Source organism: Lontra canadensis, unplaced genomic scaffold, assembly GCF_010015895.1.
Source record: "Lontra canadensis isolate GAN:19392208 unplaced genomic scaffold, GSC_riverotter_1.0 scaffold8, whole genome shotgun sequence".
In the NCBI taxonomy this organism is placed as follows: domain Eukaryota; kingdom Metazoa; phylum Chordata; class Mammalia; order Carnivora; family Mustelidae; genus Lontra; species Lontra canadensis.
In genome coordinates, this window is record NW_022631002.1 from 4,726,566 (window position 1) to 4,744,130 (window position 17,565).

A 17,565-nucleotide genomic window follows, 5' to 3' on the forward strand; every position below is an offset into this window, starting at 1 on the left:
GATGCCCGAGGGGGAGGGGGCGGGAGGGAGGGTCACAGAGGGGCATGTAGGGGTGTGTGTGACAGGGGGAGACCGGAGAGAGGAGAGGAGTCACCATAGGTGCTGAGGTTGGGGTGCTTTGGGGGAGCATATCCTGCAAAAAACACAGAGGGAAGGGGCAGTGAGAAGGATCTGCGGTCGGGGACCGTGGGGATCCAGCCTGAAGCAATTTGGGGCCACGTCACCGTCTCCCCCTCACACCTCCAACATCCTGATTTTGCTGGTGACGGTGAACGTGCATGCACAGGCGTTTGTGTGCACATGCACGTGCATGTGCCTGGATGGGAGGGGGACGGAGCAAAAGGGCGCGCATAGGATGGCGAGATAACGAGGAAGTGGAAGGAACTTGTCAGGAGTAGAAACCGGGAGCCACAGTGCGGGGCCTCTTTCACCAGCCCTCTGGAACCTGCAGGAATCCTAGGGAAGCCTCTGGTCTGCTTCCGGGCACAGAGTCAGGATTTATCACAAGCTTATTTAAGTCTCCAGGGCTGACATCTGGATGCTGCCTGTGCACTCAGAGGCTGCTTACTGAATGAATACAGGACTATTGTTTTGATTGATTGTCAGAGCCACCTTATTGAGTATTGACAATGGACGTCGGACAGAGACTGATGGCCTGTCCCTGGGCCTTAGATCGCCTTGCATCTGGCTGGCACGTTTCACAATGCCTGTGTCCTGGAGTCACACATTTAGCAAGGGTTGGTTGGTGGCTCGCTATGGGGGCAGGCACCATGCCAGGAGTTGGGGAGAAAAGAGTCCATGTGACCCAGGCCTTTCTCAAAGGGCTCAGGGTGCGCAGAGGACCACAGAGACCCCATCACACAGGAAGGGAACTACTGTAGAGACTGGCAAACTGTGGTCCAGAGGCCAAATCTGGCCCTCTGCCTGTTTGTGTAAATAAAGCTTTATTGGAACACAGCCACGCCCATCAGTTGATGGGGCAGCTTTAGCATTATAACAGCAGAGTTGAGTAGTTGAGCCTGAAACCCTGTGCCCCACAAAGCCTCTATTCCTCATCATCTGACCTTTTATGGGAAAAATTTGCTGACTCGTACTCTAATAGCAGAAGCTGTGATGGAAGCAACAAGTCACCGGCCCTGCTTGCTATCAAAGCAGCTCTCTGTGTTCTAAGTGAGTGGGCTCAGTGGGTAAGAGTCTTCCCAGGACTACCTTTTTGGTTCAGAGAGAAGCCAAATGGCTTCCAAGAAAGATGATCTGCCCACCTCATGAGGTTCTCCGAAGCAGCAGTACTGTGAACACTCAGGTGATGCCATCCCCCTACCGAGGGGGCCATGACCCTCCCTCCAGGAGGTTCAGCAGAGCCCAGGTGCCTGGGGCACGGGGAGAGAGGGAAGCATTGTTTATCTTCTTAAGCTCGAAGGGGAGGTTCACACCAAAGAGGAGCACTGAATGATAATTAAACAAAAATACTGAATTGGCACTCATTCCCACTGTTTCTTAGAGTCAGATCCTGATGGAAATCCCTTTCTAGGTTTTGCAAAAAGGAATTAAATATTAACCACCAGACAGGATTCACTGTAGTCTAAAGCCTGCTGGAAAACTGGCTTTGATGATGATTGCTTATTTCCAATTTATTCATGAATTAAACAAAAATGTGTTGACTGCCCATGACGCGTCAGGCACGGTTCAAGACTCCTGCGGCCCCTGGCTCCAAGGGGCTCACAGCCCAGGGAGAGGGCAGACAGGCAGTAAGCGTGTAGGCAGGCAGGGGCCGTCCATCCTCGCTACCCCCCACAGCCCTGGTCTAGGCACCAAGAATATCAAATGAGGGACCCCAGCCACTACTCCTGGACCACACAGAAGATTAGGTTCCTGCGAGCCTCTGGTCACCTTTTTGTCAACTAAACCACCCATTACCTGATTTTACGTGTGCTTCTGTTTAAAGACACTGTATGTAACACACATGGTTGATGGCCAACATTGAACGCATGGCCAGCAGACTGTAACTCGGGCGTGAAGGCAGCTCGTCTAGCACCCTGTTTCTTCCACGAGGCCCATCCCTGCCTTCTTGCACGGAGGAACACCAGGCAGCACGACTCCAAGAGCCATGGGAGACAGCAACATCGCCACCCAAAAGAATGAGAATGCAAAAAACGTGGCGCCAAACAGACCTCGAGGGCACACCGCTTTACTGTACGAGAATGGAGACAAGAAGGTCGAGCATGGCCTGTTTTGACCTCAGCTGGAAACGTGTGACAAGCGTCTCCGCTTTGTTGCTGTTCCGCGCATATCCGCACATGACCACGAAAACACCGCCAGTATTTTGGGTCACAATTAAATTTTAGCACGTTGCCTTTGCAAATACAGCAGGTGTGAATAATGAGGATGGGTGCGATTCGAGGCAGGGAGAGTGATTTCTTTTTTTCTTTTTTTTTTTTTTTTCAGGGAGAATGATTTCTGTACAGTTCCCAAGAGGGAAGAAAACACTGGGGGTGGGCCATGTGTTTGGAGCGGAGAGAGGCGAGAGAAAGGGAGAGAGAGAGAGAGAGAGAAGCCATCAGCCGCCCAGACCAGCAGAATACTGCATGGACAGACACTAGGAGGAGGACAGCTTGGAAGAGGGACACCAGTGGGGACAATTATGACCGTCCAGGTGAATAGGGTGTGGGTTAGACCAAGCGCACTCAGCGGAGTCCCAAGAACGCAGATACTGAAGAAGATGTCATCGCTAAGATGAGTAGATGTACCTTCCCGGTAACGAGACAATCTATGTATTATTTATTTTGTGAGCTGGAGAGGTCTAATTTTTAGACAGTAAGGGTGAAATATCTTACAGTAATCACTCGCCCATAGATGGTCTTTGGCAGCCGCTCAGAGAACAACTCATTTCCATTCCAGAGAACAGCTCATTTGTGGGCGTCCCATGAAGGACACTCAGAAGGACACCAGCGGGGGCCCTAAGAGCCATATTTTTCAGCTCTTCTCTCTCTACTGGGTCCTCTGGTCCTCCCATCTCTACAGATTTCGAAAGAAGCCCCAGACACAAAGAATTCAAGGGGAGAACAGAGAAAACACTGACCCTCTGAATGCCGACCCTCAGCTTAGCTGGAGAAATAAAGATCCTAATCGGAATAGAATTTTAAAGACATTTTATGGGACTTAAAGAGAATGTACATTGCACTGTTGCAGATTTTTTTTTAAATGATGGTTTCCCCTTTCTCAAAATAAATAATATTCTTATTAAAAACTCTTTGACATAAGCATGTCTGAATTAGAATCCCGTCCCTTCCACTCACCAACTTTTCGACCCTGACATATCTGGGTCCCTCGCTTCCTCTTCAGTAGGGTGGGGGTGACCATACCCACTGCTGGGGCATCCAGGGTGGGAATGTGATAAAACACTGTGGGATTTCTAGATGTTGTATTTAGTTACTTCTCACATTTGCCTCTCCTATTATTTCATTGTGTTTCATTTATGTTCAAGGTTCCTGTTCTTCCTCCCCAATCATCTTAAACATTATTTTACAGCCTTGTTTATTTTTATTTGTATTTATTTATTTAGTCCACAGATCTCTCTTGCTTTCCTTTGGAGCCCGGCTATGGATTCCGTGGGTGAGGAGGGTTACAGTTCTCCCGTCATTTCTCACTCTTGTAGAAAGGGCATCTGCCACCAGGATGCACGATCAGGCCTGGCACAAAGGGTCTCCACGCAGTCTAGGTTTGGCTAAACGCACGTTCACACCTGCCCCCGAGCCACAAAGTCACAGAGCATTTCTGATCCCAGCCTTTCAATTTGCAGAAGAAATGGGCCCAGTGGGGCAGAATGGCCTTCACAGTCTGTGCTCCTATCCTATCAGAGCTGGCAGCAAAAGGAAAAATCAGCACCACTGATCCTACTTTACTTATAAATTTGATATTTTGTTTAGCATGGATTTTCATCTGAATTTTGACATGAAAAATATTGTCTGAGTAGATTGTTTGTCTTGATGGCTGAGTTTTCTGGCACATCCCGAAAGCGTGTGCCCCAGGGGATTGTGTCACTCACGGCCCCCCTGTTCTGAGAACACCCAGAACTCCACAGTCTTCCTCCAGAGCCACGCCTCCTTTATCATTCCCCACAGTGTCCCGGGTTCCCCTTTGGACAGACCCCTGTTTCAGGGGTGGTGGTGGTGGTGGGAGGTAGCCACCCGCTCCCCTTCTTGCCTGGATGCAGGGGGACTGGCTTGGGGACATGCAGCTCAGCTCCGGCAAATCTGACACTCTCTCGCAGTGCAGGGTTGGGGTAGATGGGTCCTGCTTTCACCCCGGGAGGTGTAACTCGAGTGCCAGGCTGCTCCTTGGGGGTAGCCCCGACAGCCTCTCCTGCTCGGTACTCTTTGGTGGCCACTCATTTTTTCCCCTGGTTAATCCTCTGGCCTCCTGTCCATTCCGTGGTCTCCAATACCAATCTAGTAACTTCTTGTATTCCACTTAATCGAGCCGATGTTGATTTCCGCTGCTTGCCGCCACGGATGCTGACAGGTCCTCGAACGAGAAGTAATCAGAGGCGCTGAGCTGTAACGCCCGCCCCTGCTCCCTGGTTAACTCTCCTCTGATGCATCTCTGTCCAACACAGTCGCCTAGATCCTCAACTTGTTTGGGGAACAGAGTCTCTACTAGTCATGGTGTTTCTGCCCGGCAGAGGCTCTGTAGAACATCTTAAAATACTGACCCATTTAATCCCGATGCTCAAACCGGGAACAGCAGAAAATATGACTGTGCTACACACGCTCTACAATGGTCGCGAAGTCGAGCACACCCGTCCGTCAGTAAGCCGGGCTGCAACCCTCGAACATCGGCCATCTGCAGGTCCTGCTCAGTAAAGGTTCACCAGGCATCCCCGAGCTCTGTCCTCTCTGAGGACTCGCTTGCAGGCGAGTGAACGGCAAATAACAAAACTCAGTATTTAGAAGCTTCTTTCTGCTTCCTTCCATCTCCCCGGGAATGAGGAGGAGACAGCCATCGACCTTCAGCAATGACAGCCCCCGGGGTTGGCTGTGACCTCAGCGTCATTCCTGGGAGCCGCGACTAACTCCCACATTCAGCCCTAATAAGTGTTTCGTACACTTGCTTATTCTAAGTCCAGAATATGGGAAAACCCCAGATTATGGGAAAATACCCTTTTCATTCTTGAATGAATGCCTTTACACTCTGCGTTAGGAATGACGACTGGTTCGCTGAGTGGCTACTCTGGGCCAGGCACTGTGTTCTCAGCACTTACCCTGAATTCCCCTCCATGGTGACTGTCACTGAGACCGTGCTTCCCCCTATTTTACAAGGAGGACACCGAGCACAGAGAAACAGGGTGTCTGCCTGAGGTGACACACCTGCAAAGTGGCTGAGCGGGGATTTGCTCCCATGAAGTCGTGCACTCCCCTGGAGCCCCGGGCTCTGCCACCTCCCTACGCGAGGCCACATGAGACTGGGGTGGAGCGGGGATGCTCGGCGGCAGCCCCTGGAGACAAGACGGAACGAAGAGTCAAGATTTGCTTCCCCCCGCACCCACGGAGAAAACACGTTTCACGTTTGTGCTGCTCAAGTGCCCATGATGAGTCTGGCAGCATTGGGAAGTGAGCCCTGCTCCAAGACCCCCATCTGAACAGGAGGCCCCGGGAGGCAGGGAGGAAAGAAACAGGGAAACTGTGACAGAGGCATCCCTGCTGGATGACGGTGACGAGAGGACGGACGGACGCACGCACCGACCCCTCGCCTCCCCCCCACCATGGCTTTCTGCAACCCCTGCCCACGAGGCTCTACCCAAACCCTGCCTGTGGGCCTCCCAGGCATCTGGGCAGTGGAGTGTTTTACTGTAGGGTTCAGCAGCAGAAGTTGTCATAGATTTCAGGACGATCCGCTCAAATCAGAAACAGAAGGTACGGTTTTGTTCTGAGAAATGGAACATGATAGAGCAGGGCCATCGAGTCTGTTTGCCATCGCACCCGGAGGGCTGAGCCCTGGCTTGAGTCTGGCTTGGGAGGCAGAGGAGCAGGAAGGAGAGAGGTCTGTGTTGCAATCAGATTTCTTGCACGTGACTCCATGTGACTCTGGGTGAGTTCCTGACTCTCCCTCAGCCTCACTGTCCTCACCTGTGAAGAAGGGCCATCCCAGCACCTTCTTTATGTGTTGTACGTGACCAAGCATGTAAGGCATGGAGAAGAGAGTCTGGGACAGAGAAAATGCCCGCTACTCTGTCATAACCACAAGCACATCTGTGCAGCTGTGAGCAAGGGGCCAGCGTGGCCTGTCGGTGTTGGAGTGGACCGGAGGACAGGGCACAGCACGCTGGTGGCAGGAGAGGAGAGGATGGGCAGAGCCAGGCCAGCTGAGGGCTGACCCACTCCTGGCTGAGTGTCCACTCCATCTTGGGCCCAGGGAAGTTGCGCCTGTGTTGACTTCGGCTCGGCAACTTTGGGGCCCAGCTGCCCAGGTGAGAGTGCACGTTGTACCTAACCGTGGCTGGGTCACTTACTCTCTGGAGGTGGGGCCTTGTGTAGAATGTGCCAGGCAGGGCCACCCTGGGGCCTCCTTTCCTTTCTGCTTTCACTAACCACTTTGGGGATCTCAAAGACTCCGGGATTTAAATTCCATACGAACGTGGATGGCACCCAGACTTTTCTGTCTAGCCCAGACCCTCCCTGCTCTCCAAGTCCTGCTCCCTACCTCCGACTCAAACTCAGTGTGATCAAAACCGAGTTCCTGATACTTCCTCTTCTGAGTCCCTTCCCAAGGGGAGCTCGTCTGCTTCATAGACGTCCATAGATGTCTGGGAGTCAATGGTCACTCCTTCTCTCTGTCACACACACACACACACACACACACACGTGCACACGCACAGGACTGGTTAGCACATCCCAGCTGCCATCACTTCTCAGACATGCTCAGTATGGTCTGCTTCTCACTGCTTGTACTGCTACTGCCAAGTCCAACGCCACCCCACCTCCCACCTGGCTTATCGTGGGTCCCTCCCCACTGGTCTATGTGGTTTCTTCGTCCTCTTCCAAAACCACCAGTATTCAACTTCCTGTCTTGTTCACAATAAAAGGTTTACCTCCAAGCCCCTCCGGCCTTATCTTCCCACCTCACTCACTCTGCCCCAGATCCAATGACCCCTCCCTCCCTGCATCTCACACCTCTGCACACCCTGCCTCAGGGCCTATGCACTTGTTTTTTCCACCTCCTCCCCACATATCTGCATGATGCACCCCTGCTTCCTTCAGTTCCCTACTGAAATGCTGAGCCAGCAGCAAGGCCTTCCCTGACCCACTCTCTAGAGTTTCAGGCCCCCACTTCTTTTCCTTCCTCTGCACCGATCACCCACAACTATGCTATTTACTTTCTTGCTTGCTTTCTCTCTGCCCCACTGGCATATAATCATCATCATATGAAGATCATATGATATATTTTTTAACTGTTTCTGCTGCTGCTGTATCCCCTGTGCCTAGAAAAAGGCTGGCATGTTGTAAGTGCTCATTACCTAGCAGTGGTAAGAGCTGGCCTATCCCACCCCAACCCTTGTCCAGATCCACACATGCAGCCCTCACGCAGGAACGCAAGGCTGGTTAGAGCTGACTCCATGGGGGTCTGCTCTTACCTGCTAGTGTACACAAGGAGACCCCTGAAATAAACTCTGTGGGAGACCTTGGTTCAGGGCCTCATCACTTGAAAATGTAAACTGCATGACTCCTGTGGGACAAAACTGGGAGCTGCTGCTGAAACACACTTCTTGAATTAGTTACAGGATGCACTGTCTCTGGTTTTTTACCTGTGTTAGTACTAAGGCCATGATGAGCCCTTTGTGAGTTCTCTAGACGCTCTCGGCCACGGCCTGGTGTTGCTGATTGACAAAGTGGGGCGAAAAGATAAATCAGCCATTCTCGCTGGTCGACTCACTTCTCTTGCCATCCTGAAACGCGTGCCTTTCTCTATCAATACGTTCTTGGTAGCTTCTGCAGCAACCTTGGTCTATCTCAAATGCCTTTATTAAAATAAATAAAACCAAAACCAAACCAAACCACCCAGCGCAGCAGAGTGAACAGCTTAGAGAAAACAGTGGGCGAGAAACACTATTAGCGTTTGTCAATATTTCCCATGTTGGCCCCGAGAATTAATTTCTCAGGCTGACAAGAAGGACCATCCTAATTATATTCAAATATAACCAATTTGAAACCATGCTTTCAGTAATGAGAGTCTGGCCCGTGGCAAATTTACAACAACACGTGGAGACGGATGTTAAAAAGGTGGTGGGATTATAAAATAACCTTTCAACTGTTGGTCCAAATGATCAGCTCTTTCATATTAACCAAACAGAGTGCCTCTAATTGAGGTTAATAACGAAAATCTCCCATCTCTGGATCGTCATAAAAGCCAGAATTCTATTTTTCGTCACTGAAGATGTTAAATCTTTAAACATTCGGTTGTTTAATTTATTAGACCTTGTTTCCCCCTGGCATCTTCCTAACAGAAAATCTGACCACTAAAAATAAGAGTCAGCTGTGCTAATATATTTACATAAATAATTAAAAACTCTACAGCCAGAGCAGGCGATAAAAGGTATTGCCACCATAAACTTGCAATGGAAGAACATCACTTTAATTAAAAGCTACAAAGGCACCACTGTAAACAATTCATTTGCATTTCAAGCTCTGTGTTTGTTGACTGGGGAAAGAATTAATTCATTCAACAAAGCGAAACAGAAAGGACCTCACCCCAAATCCCGTTATTGAGGTCAGTAACCACATTTAATTAAGATGAAGTGTTAATAATATATTTGAGTAGAGGGAGGTTCTTTTAATTTCCCCAGGTAGAAATGTTATTTTTTAGCCTTTAACTCCTGATTAAAATTTAACAGGTGGGAATCACCCCAAATTAAACTCTTAAATCTGGTTTTGAAATCTGTTCTTGGCAAAACAAGGAGTCTGAAACCCCCCTTCTCCCCTCCCCACAAATGGGAGGCTACCATACACTTCGAGCCTCTGTGTTCCCGAGAAGGCCTGTGATGACAAAATCCCAACTTTCAAGCAGACTGATTTTTGACATCTACTTCTAAAGATCTTAGAAGATATAGAACGAAATGTCCCATAGACAGCCTGCGATTTTCCCTTGATTTCCCCTCATTTCTCTGAATGGTCTCCAACATTAGATTAAACAAGGTGTTAAAAGGACTTGATGACTCACAGGCAAATCTGAAACTGGGCATTTTAACGAGTCTTGTGGGGGGGGCGCTGGATTCTCATCACTGCATGTTGTGCTGTGTAGCAGCTTGAGGAATGAATTCCACCGCGGAGCTAAAAGGCCTCCACGTCCAAAAGCGGGGAGAAGAAGGGAAAGGACTTTCAAAGAAATAGGGACAAAGAGGGCTGCAGTTTTCAGAGAGGTGAGGCTCTACTTTGGATCGGGTTCAGATAGTCCGAGTTTCGAGCATAGGCTCAGTGTGGATCAAGGCATGGGAGGAAGAGGCAGCTGATGGCCATGGCCATGGCTCTTGACTGTGACCCTCGTGGAGTCAGGAAGCCCGGTTGGAGGCCTGTCTGTCCTGCACAGGCCTCACTCCTGGGGTTGGTTTAAAACAAGGCCACTTGCTGATGTCGTGGTTGGTAGACATCAATCAGCGTTGGAAGGTGCAGTAGAACATGTCTGCTTACGCACAGACATGCTTCTACACAGACACCTCCCAGGCACCTGCCATTACTCCAGGCCGTGCCAACTAACTGAGCACTTCCGTCTGCCTGGCCCAGGCCGGGCTGGGGCTACTTCAGGACCTCTCGGCCTCGATGAGTTTTCTCTGTCCCTGGTGGCCTCCTCCCAAGCCCGAGCAGATATCCTGGCATGTACCCACAGGCCAAATACATTTTTTGGTCCCGTGAAAGTTTTGAGATCACTTTGGCCTTTGGCATGATTGAGCTATCAGGAATACTTCATTAATAATCCCCTAGGATTTCTCTAACAAGGCGAGATCTGCGAATGGGCTGCAAACAGATGGTTTTACCGACTTTAAAGTTGGCCATGGTCGTGTCGCCACGATGCTCTCTCCGGATGTTCGAGGTCTACTCATTTAGATTTTGTTCTTTTCTTTTCCAACTGTGGAGAAAACGGATTATGCGTTCGGGTCCCTGACACGTTGTAGGCCCCCTGGAGAATCGGAAGGTCCACATGCTGGGCCTCAAGTGCTAATTCTGATATAGTACTGATGCGACTTCATCAGGGAGGGATGGTTACCCGCCTGCCACTCCCCCCACCCCACCCCCCAGCACCCAGGATCGGTGAGAAGATGGAGGGTTAGGGCGGAATGACAGTGAGGCGTCAGGAGGGTAGTGCCCGATGTCCAGAAAGCACATGTCCAGGTGCCCAGGGAGCACAGTCCCGAGGTCAGCAGTCCCCCCACCCCCTGCAGAGGTGACGCCCAGCCCGCCTCAATGGGACACACGCGTGGGCACTGTGGGCTCTCAGCAGTCCCGGACACTCTCCCCACACTTCTGCACGCTCTCCTCCCACGAAGGAGGGCTCCGAGAGGCTCCCCGAGGCTCCGCTTTCCTCACCAGTGAAAAGGAAGACCGATGATGTGTCATTTGTGGGGTCATGGGCAATAAATGATCTCCCCGTGAAGGTGCTTTGGGTGCACGTTGCTATAAACACGCTGGGCACTTTGTCCCGGGACCAGCAAGCTTACTGCCCTCTTTCTCAAACACCTGTCTCCAGGGGGGTGTGGAGGCGGTGCCAGTTTCAGGGGTGGGGGGCAGCTGGATCCCAGGAGGCGGAGAGCTGCACAGAGGCATGGGGAGAGCCAGGTTTCTAGAGGATTCAGGACTGCAGTGATGCTTGGACACAATTTCTGCTGCCTGGCTCTTTGTCCCCAGCTGGCGACCGCTGGTTCTGACTTCCCAAGGAAACCATGTATTTTCTTCCTTCCTTCCTTGCCCTCCTACCTCCAGCCTTCTTTGTGGGACACATGCTCTTGCTCTCACGAATGCATCTCCCCAGGAGCTGCGGGCAGAGGCGCTCTCATTGACAAGCGAACGCACAGCACCCCGGGGTGTCAGCAGGCTCCAAATGAACACTGTTCAACTGAGCAACCGAATGAGCAGTAACGACAATCCTCGCGCTTTCCCTCCGCCAAGCATTTGGTCTTTAGCAACATGATTATCTATTATTTTGATTGCGTAGAAATCTAATATCATGGCAGGTTTCATCCTTTTAAATTTACCCTGTGGTTTTTCGTTATGGAGAAAAGCTCAGCTCCCAAAGTTCCCCATGGCAGAAACGTCTAGTTACTCTACACTGCATCCTCTCTTCCCTTCTTAATTTGTAAAGAATCCCAGTTTCAAAAGCTAGTTGCTACCCAGCTAAAGGACCATACGGTCTGGTATCCCTCGGAGTTAGGTATGGTCATGGGACTAATTTTGGCTAATGAGATTTACACAGTAATGGGGCTGACTTCTAGGACGTTTCCTTAAAAGACAGGAGACCCGATGCGCTTCTTCCCCCTTCTCCCATCTCACTGTCTGGAATGTAGACATGAAGGCTGGAGCACTAGCAACCATTACAGCCCATGAGGAAGGGGATACCAGCCTGGAGGTAGTCGAGTGGTGAGCAGGAAGGAGACTGGACCTCGTGACAGTTTTGTGGGACTGCCATACGAGCCCTGGGCCCTGCCGTGGCTACTCTAGACTTCTGTTCTGGGAGACCAAAAAAAAAAAAAGAGTTCTATCTTTTCTGAGCCATGGTCATTTTTAATTTTCATGTTATGTTCAGCCAAACTCAATCTTCACAGATACAGCGCTGCTCGACCCACCCTTGCAGGGCTCCCTGGATGAATGTTTTCTCCAAAACTATGTTGAGCAATGATAGGTCATTTCATGTCGGTACGAACGAGATTTCTCAACACATGGCTTATATATTCAGTGTGTAGTCAGGAACCTCTGCTGCAGTGTGGTTTATTGTAGACCCCGGACAAGATGAGCTCGGTCTCAAAAAATGCTCAAAATAGGAATTGCTACTTGGGTGCCCCCAAGGAAATCCCCCGATTGTGAAAGACAATGAGATAAGTCCTCTCAGGCTGTTGAAAAGGACTGAGCGGCCCGCCGGCTGCCTCCCCAAAGCAACGGAATCAATAGGGCCCAAGGGGTCCTCCCCGGTATTCATTTCACTGGTGGAGAACGTGGGACAAAGGCATTTTGTCATTTGTCATACATTTCCAGTGTAGCGTAAGGATCAGTGAGCTGCTCCTTCTGACAGTAATTAGCCAACAAGCTCAGTTGCAAAGTCTGCTCCTTATTAGAGACACCAGAATGTCATGAGTGTCACGGGGAAATGCTGGGCTCCTGTCTTGGGGGTGTGGAGCCGAGGCTGCGGTGTGCAGAGGGGGATGGGGTGAGGGAGGCAGAGCCGAGAGGCTTTCTAATCTTGACATCAACTCAGATCTTAAGGGAAAATATAAATGTGACTGCGTGGGTATAAAAAAGGAAGAATTCTTTTTACGACAAAAGGCATTAATAATACCAATACTTTGGGTGAAAAGTATTTTCAAAAAAGTTCTCCGGGAAATTAACGATGCATTCAACAATTTAGCTGTAAGCATGTCCACTGACCTTTTCAAAAAATAATTGCATACAATTAGAAACACTCTTAATATCTAATAACAAGGAAATGAATGAACAAATGAGAGTGTCCATGTAATAAGATAATAGAATTCTATCAAGCAATTAAAAATAATGGCCATGTCTTGACCTGGGAAGCTGTTCACCATGTCCTGGGAAGCAGACAAGGCAGGTTCCAAAACAGGACGGGTGATGGGAGTCATTTCTGGTAATAAAAATGGAAGGTTTCTCACATGTGACATTGGACGGAGATATACCCACATTGTTAGGAGGGGATTTCCTGTGCGAGATGATTACCAATTCTTTATTCTCTTCTTTATTCTCAACTGCCTTTTCCAAAGTCTCCTCCATGAACTATCTTAACTTTATAATAAGGATAAGGAGATAGAAGTCATTAAAAAGAAGAGTTTCGTTGTCACCAGCCCGTGGATGTCCATTCTGATTCGGCGGAGAGCGAGACGATGGGCTTTTTAACAAGTTTTAATAACTCAGGCTTTTTAGTGAGAATATTCACTCTGATGCCCGGACACCTCCTGTCTTCAGCGTTACAGGCTTCTCAGAGATCAAGGCGCCTTTCACAGACTTGACTGTTTCCTGGTGAGATGAAAGAGGGCCCACCAGGGGCCGGCTGTGCCAGCCTCATGTCTGAGACAAGACGCGCCTTTCATCACGGGAGACAGGACACCAGCTGGGATGGGAATCGGCTGGAAAGTTTGTAAGTTTGGTGTGGGTTCGGGGTAGGGAGGAGGTTTCCCTGCTTTGACAGGGAAGGAGCCTGCCCTCAGGGTTGAGGCAGGACCTGTGTCAGGGGCATCTCCCCCTGGGCTCAAAAGCTCCCAGGGCCTGGTGAGTCACTGGAGATGAAAATGGGGTTCTTGGGGCTGAGTCACAGAGAATCTTGGAATGGAATATTGATAGGGATAGACAGGGTGGCTGGAGAGAGTCAGAGGAAGGAGGGGGAGGGAGAAAGGGGAGGAAAGGAAAAGGGAAGGGGAAGGATCAACGGCTGCAAGTAATTAATGGACCATTTCTCCCTGAAGAGTTCCGGTGACAAGAGCTGCACCTGTCTGTGATGCTGTCCCTGCTTCTGATGAGCTCAGGACCAGCTTCAGGGGAGGCGCGGTGGAGGGAGCCGAGAGCCAGGCCCAGAAAGGAGCCCTGCCGGCCACACTGGGGCCCAGCGGGAAGGACTGTGTGGGAGGAGTCTGACCAGAGAGAGAAATGTGTCCTTCTCTCAATCCCCCTCTCTCTCACACACATCTACTTTGCTTCAAGGCTGGAAGAGAGTTAACTCCAGACACTGCTGGGCTCGATTTGTAAATGCTCGTAAGTAAACCAGCCACAGAGAAACACCTCAGTGGTATTTCCTGAGGGCACTCATAATATCAAATGTGGTCTCAGTGACTCTTGGTGGTTCCTGATGGCTCAGCCCCCATTCCTGACTCCTGGGAAACGCATCCCGCATTCCTGCGGTCATCATGGTGGGACGGTGGGCACGCCGCCCCCCTGCCCCCTGCTACTCCATTTGGCTCCGAGAAGGGCATGTGTGCAAGTTGGCTCAGTGAGACCCAAGTGTGGCCCTTGGACTTGAACTTTCAATCGGGAAGCATCTCTTCCTGGTGGGAGGGTTGAGGACGGGCACCGCTGGTGGCCATTCAGGCACGGCTGAGGCTGAAGCCCACCCAGGGTGGAGGGGGGGGAGCAGAGCCAAGAGGTGCGGTAAGAACATACACCAGACACCCGAGTTCTCATGCTGGGTTCCCTCGTGCCCGTGCACCTTTCGGATACGTGGGCTGATACGTGCCATCTTAGGCTAAGCCACTTGGAAGAGGGACTGGCAGCTTACGGGGAAGGGTCAGATCTATGACGACCGACTGGAGCTTCCCACACTCCTGCCTCTTACCCTCGGGTCTCCCATCTATTAACTAACACATCACTTCCTCTGATCTCCTCTTTGCACGTGGTGGGTGCCGCAGACGGACGTTCTGCCTGTGCTACAATGGGGAACGTGTGCATCCCATTCTAGAAGCCAGGTCCTTGTGCACCATGGCTCCCAGCCTGGTCCTGACACCCCCTCAATGTCTTGGCTCTTGCCAGTCACGCCCTCCCTCTCCGGAGCCAGAATCCTGCCTCAGTGTACAGGGACGGCTCTCCGAGGCCGGTCCCACATTCCCAGCTCCACACGCCATCTGCAAGGTGGGATCCCCTTCCTCTCTTCCCATCAGCTGCCCGCCGTCCACTCGTTCTTCTCTGTGAGGCCAGGGAGTGGCAGCCCGTCCCTTCCCATCCCCTAGAGACGCAGCACGGCCCCGAGTTCCTATGCTGTCTCGGGGCCTGACCCTCAGCATGTTCTTTAGTTCTATATGCGATGCAGTGACTCTTCTAGCAAATTCCCCAGTTTGCCCAAGTCGGCCAGAGCTGGTCTTAAAACAGAGAACCTGGACAGAACCGCCTCTCCCGCTGTTGCTGTCTACCACGCATCTGCCCCTCGCCACCCTGTTAAGGCTTCTTGATTGGCGACATCCCAAGTCACCCGGCGACGGTGGAGCTCCCCGCCACCCCAGCTCAGCAATGACAAGCCCATCGGAACTCCACATTTGCTTTCTCCCCACCCCAGAGCCGTCTCTTCCTCCTCCTGTTGTACAAGTACAAAATGACAGTTAAGCTCCCACAAAGACAACCTAAATGAGCGCGTCCGCACTGTTAAAGCTACCAGCTTCCCCGTCTCAGGACTTAAGGAAAACTTGCTCTTTGATATTTAAATTGTGTATTTCCTTTGCCTGGTACCCAGCAGGAAAAGCAAAGAGAGAGAACAGAGCGGTGATTTCAGGGTCACATTATTATCGGATTTGGTATAGTGCAGGCCTGTATCTCGTCCGTCCGGCATTTCGGAAAGTTTTGTTCTGAAAGTAAATCGCCTTTTGGGATTGGAAACGAACGTGCGCCGCGTGCCGGCCAGCTCGCTCCCCGGTAACGGGGCTGCGCGGAGACGGTGACACGTTTCCAGGTGTTTCGAATCAGGAAAATACGACCCGTGTTTATTAGAAGTGTATCTAATACTTGATTATCTGTTCCTCCTAGGAGAGGAAGATTAGATTTTGGAAGAGAAAGATTAATAACTTTCTTTTGTGGAGACAAGCGTGCGTTTGGGCCCGCATGCCTGATTTGGGCTGCTCTTGGAACACGGCACCGAGGAGAGCAGCTTGTCTCCGAGGGCTCCGTGGGTAATGATCATTTAATTAAATCTTGTCATGAAAACACCTTCCTTCTCAGCACCGGACAGAGCTTAAGAAATGAAGACAGAAATTTTTAAAGACTGTTTTCTTTCTTTTTTTTTTTTTTTTTCCTTCAGGGACTATGCTTGGCAGACTCCTCTGGCCGTTTAGAGAGACAGCCTGAAGTCCCTCTCCTCTTGAGCTGGTCTACTGCTGGGAAGCAGGTGTGGGGGCAGCAGGCCCCCCACCCGGACTCAGCCTGGTCTTGATACAAACAGCCACAGACTTCACTGTGACACGTACCTTCTCCTTACCCAGATCCCTAACAGATTTAATTTAATGCTAGTTCGCCCCTGACAACCAGTCCTGCAGCCGGAAAAGAAATACTATTTCTGCGTGACTCAGGTCTCCAGGTAGAGAGCGGCTCACCCACCTGATGGTTTGATGCTGCAGGGAATCCGGGTCCGTGGCGTTCACGGTCAGGAGCACGCTGCCCACGGAGATGTTCTCCTGCCTGGTCACCGTCATGGGGTCTGGGTAGAAAACCGGACCCTCATTGACATCCAGGACGGTGATGTGGACCGTGGCCGTGGAGCTGGGGCCGTAGGAGACGTCGGGCACCAGCGGGTCCTCATTTTCCACTTTGATCAGCAGGGTGTGAAAGGCGGAGATCTCGTAGTCCAGGGGCTGGAAAGCAGAGACGGGAGGCTCAGCATGTGTATCTGCTACAGAGGGCAGAAGGCGCCTTTGCCCCAGGTCCCTGCGACAGCCCACGAGCCGATGTGTGGGTGATCGGGGATGGAGCCAGGTTTTGTGGGCTAACGTGAATGCAGCGTGGGGTCCTCCTGAAGGATATGCAACGTCCAGATACAGAATTGGGATGGAAGCTGGTAGTTTTTGTTTTGTTTTTTTTTGAGATTGAGAAGTAAGTGACAACACATGATGTGAGTCCAGAGTGTTAGGGTCCCTGTCTGAGACCATCTAAAGATGACGCCCTCACCCCGCCGACATTACAAGTCTTCCTACCTGTAACCTGTAGCCCCACGACTCCGACACTCCGTGGGGCTCGGGAACAAACAACGTTGAAACCTAAGCTTCACCAACTACGGGGTCACCCTGCCTTGGTTACTATGGGGGGAGGTCGAGGGGGAAAGGCAGCCCCAAATTCTATCTTTAATGTTTCCATCTCCCTGGCCACAAGTGCTGAAGCTGGCTTCTGGACAGCAGGAAAAGGAGAGTTTCTCCTGGCGGGTGCATTTCCGGGGAGTGCGTGGCGTGGGGAAAAGGACTGGAGAGGATTGGAGACACGTGGGGTTAACCCTCGGGGCCCTTCCCCACCTGAGGGCATTTAAAAGCCTGCCGGCAATTTTCAATGGTCACCACGAGTAGGGGCTCTGTGGTCAGATACGGGGCAGGGATTACGAGACACATGGCCGTGCCTGGGAGGGACCCTCCAGCATGATGGTGGATGGTCCTGGCTCCAGGGTCACTGAGATGCGGCCCACTCTAGGTGATTTCGCGAAGGGCTGGTAGAATCCGCTTCCCCCAGCGGCTGTGCAGAGTAAATCAGATCACGTTCAGGAGACCCCACTGCTGACAGTATTAATATAGGGGTCCTGCCCATCATGTACGACACAGACGACATTCACCTGGCCACTTTCCAAATCATGGGATGATGCACAAGTCACATTTCCTGTCACCGAGGGCGTGTGGGGAGA

At 51.1% G+C, this 17,565-nt stretch overlaps 1 protein-coding gene across 2 annotated transcripts in view; it reads right to left on the reverse strand.

The window, feature by feature from the left end:
- CDH13 (cadherin 13) overlaps window positions 1-17,565 on the reverse strand; it is a 975,207-nt gene that overhangs the window by 68,855 nt on the left and 888,787 nt on the right. For both annotated transcript variants that reach the window (XM_032853867.1, XM_032853868.1), the window contains exon 10: window positions 16,281-16,534. In XM_032853867.1, the coding sequence (XP_032709758.1) occupies window positions 16,281-16,534 (254 nt within the window). The remainder of the gene's footprint in view (window positions 1-16,280; window positions 16,535-17,565) is intronic.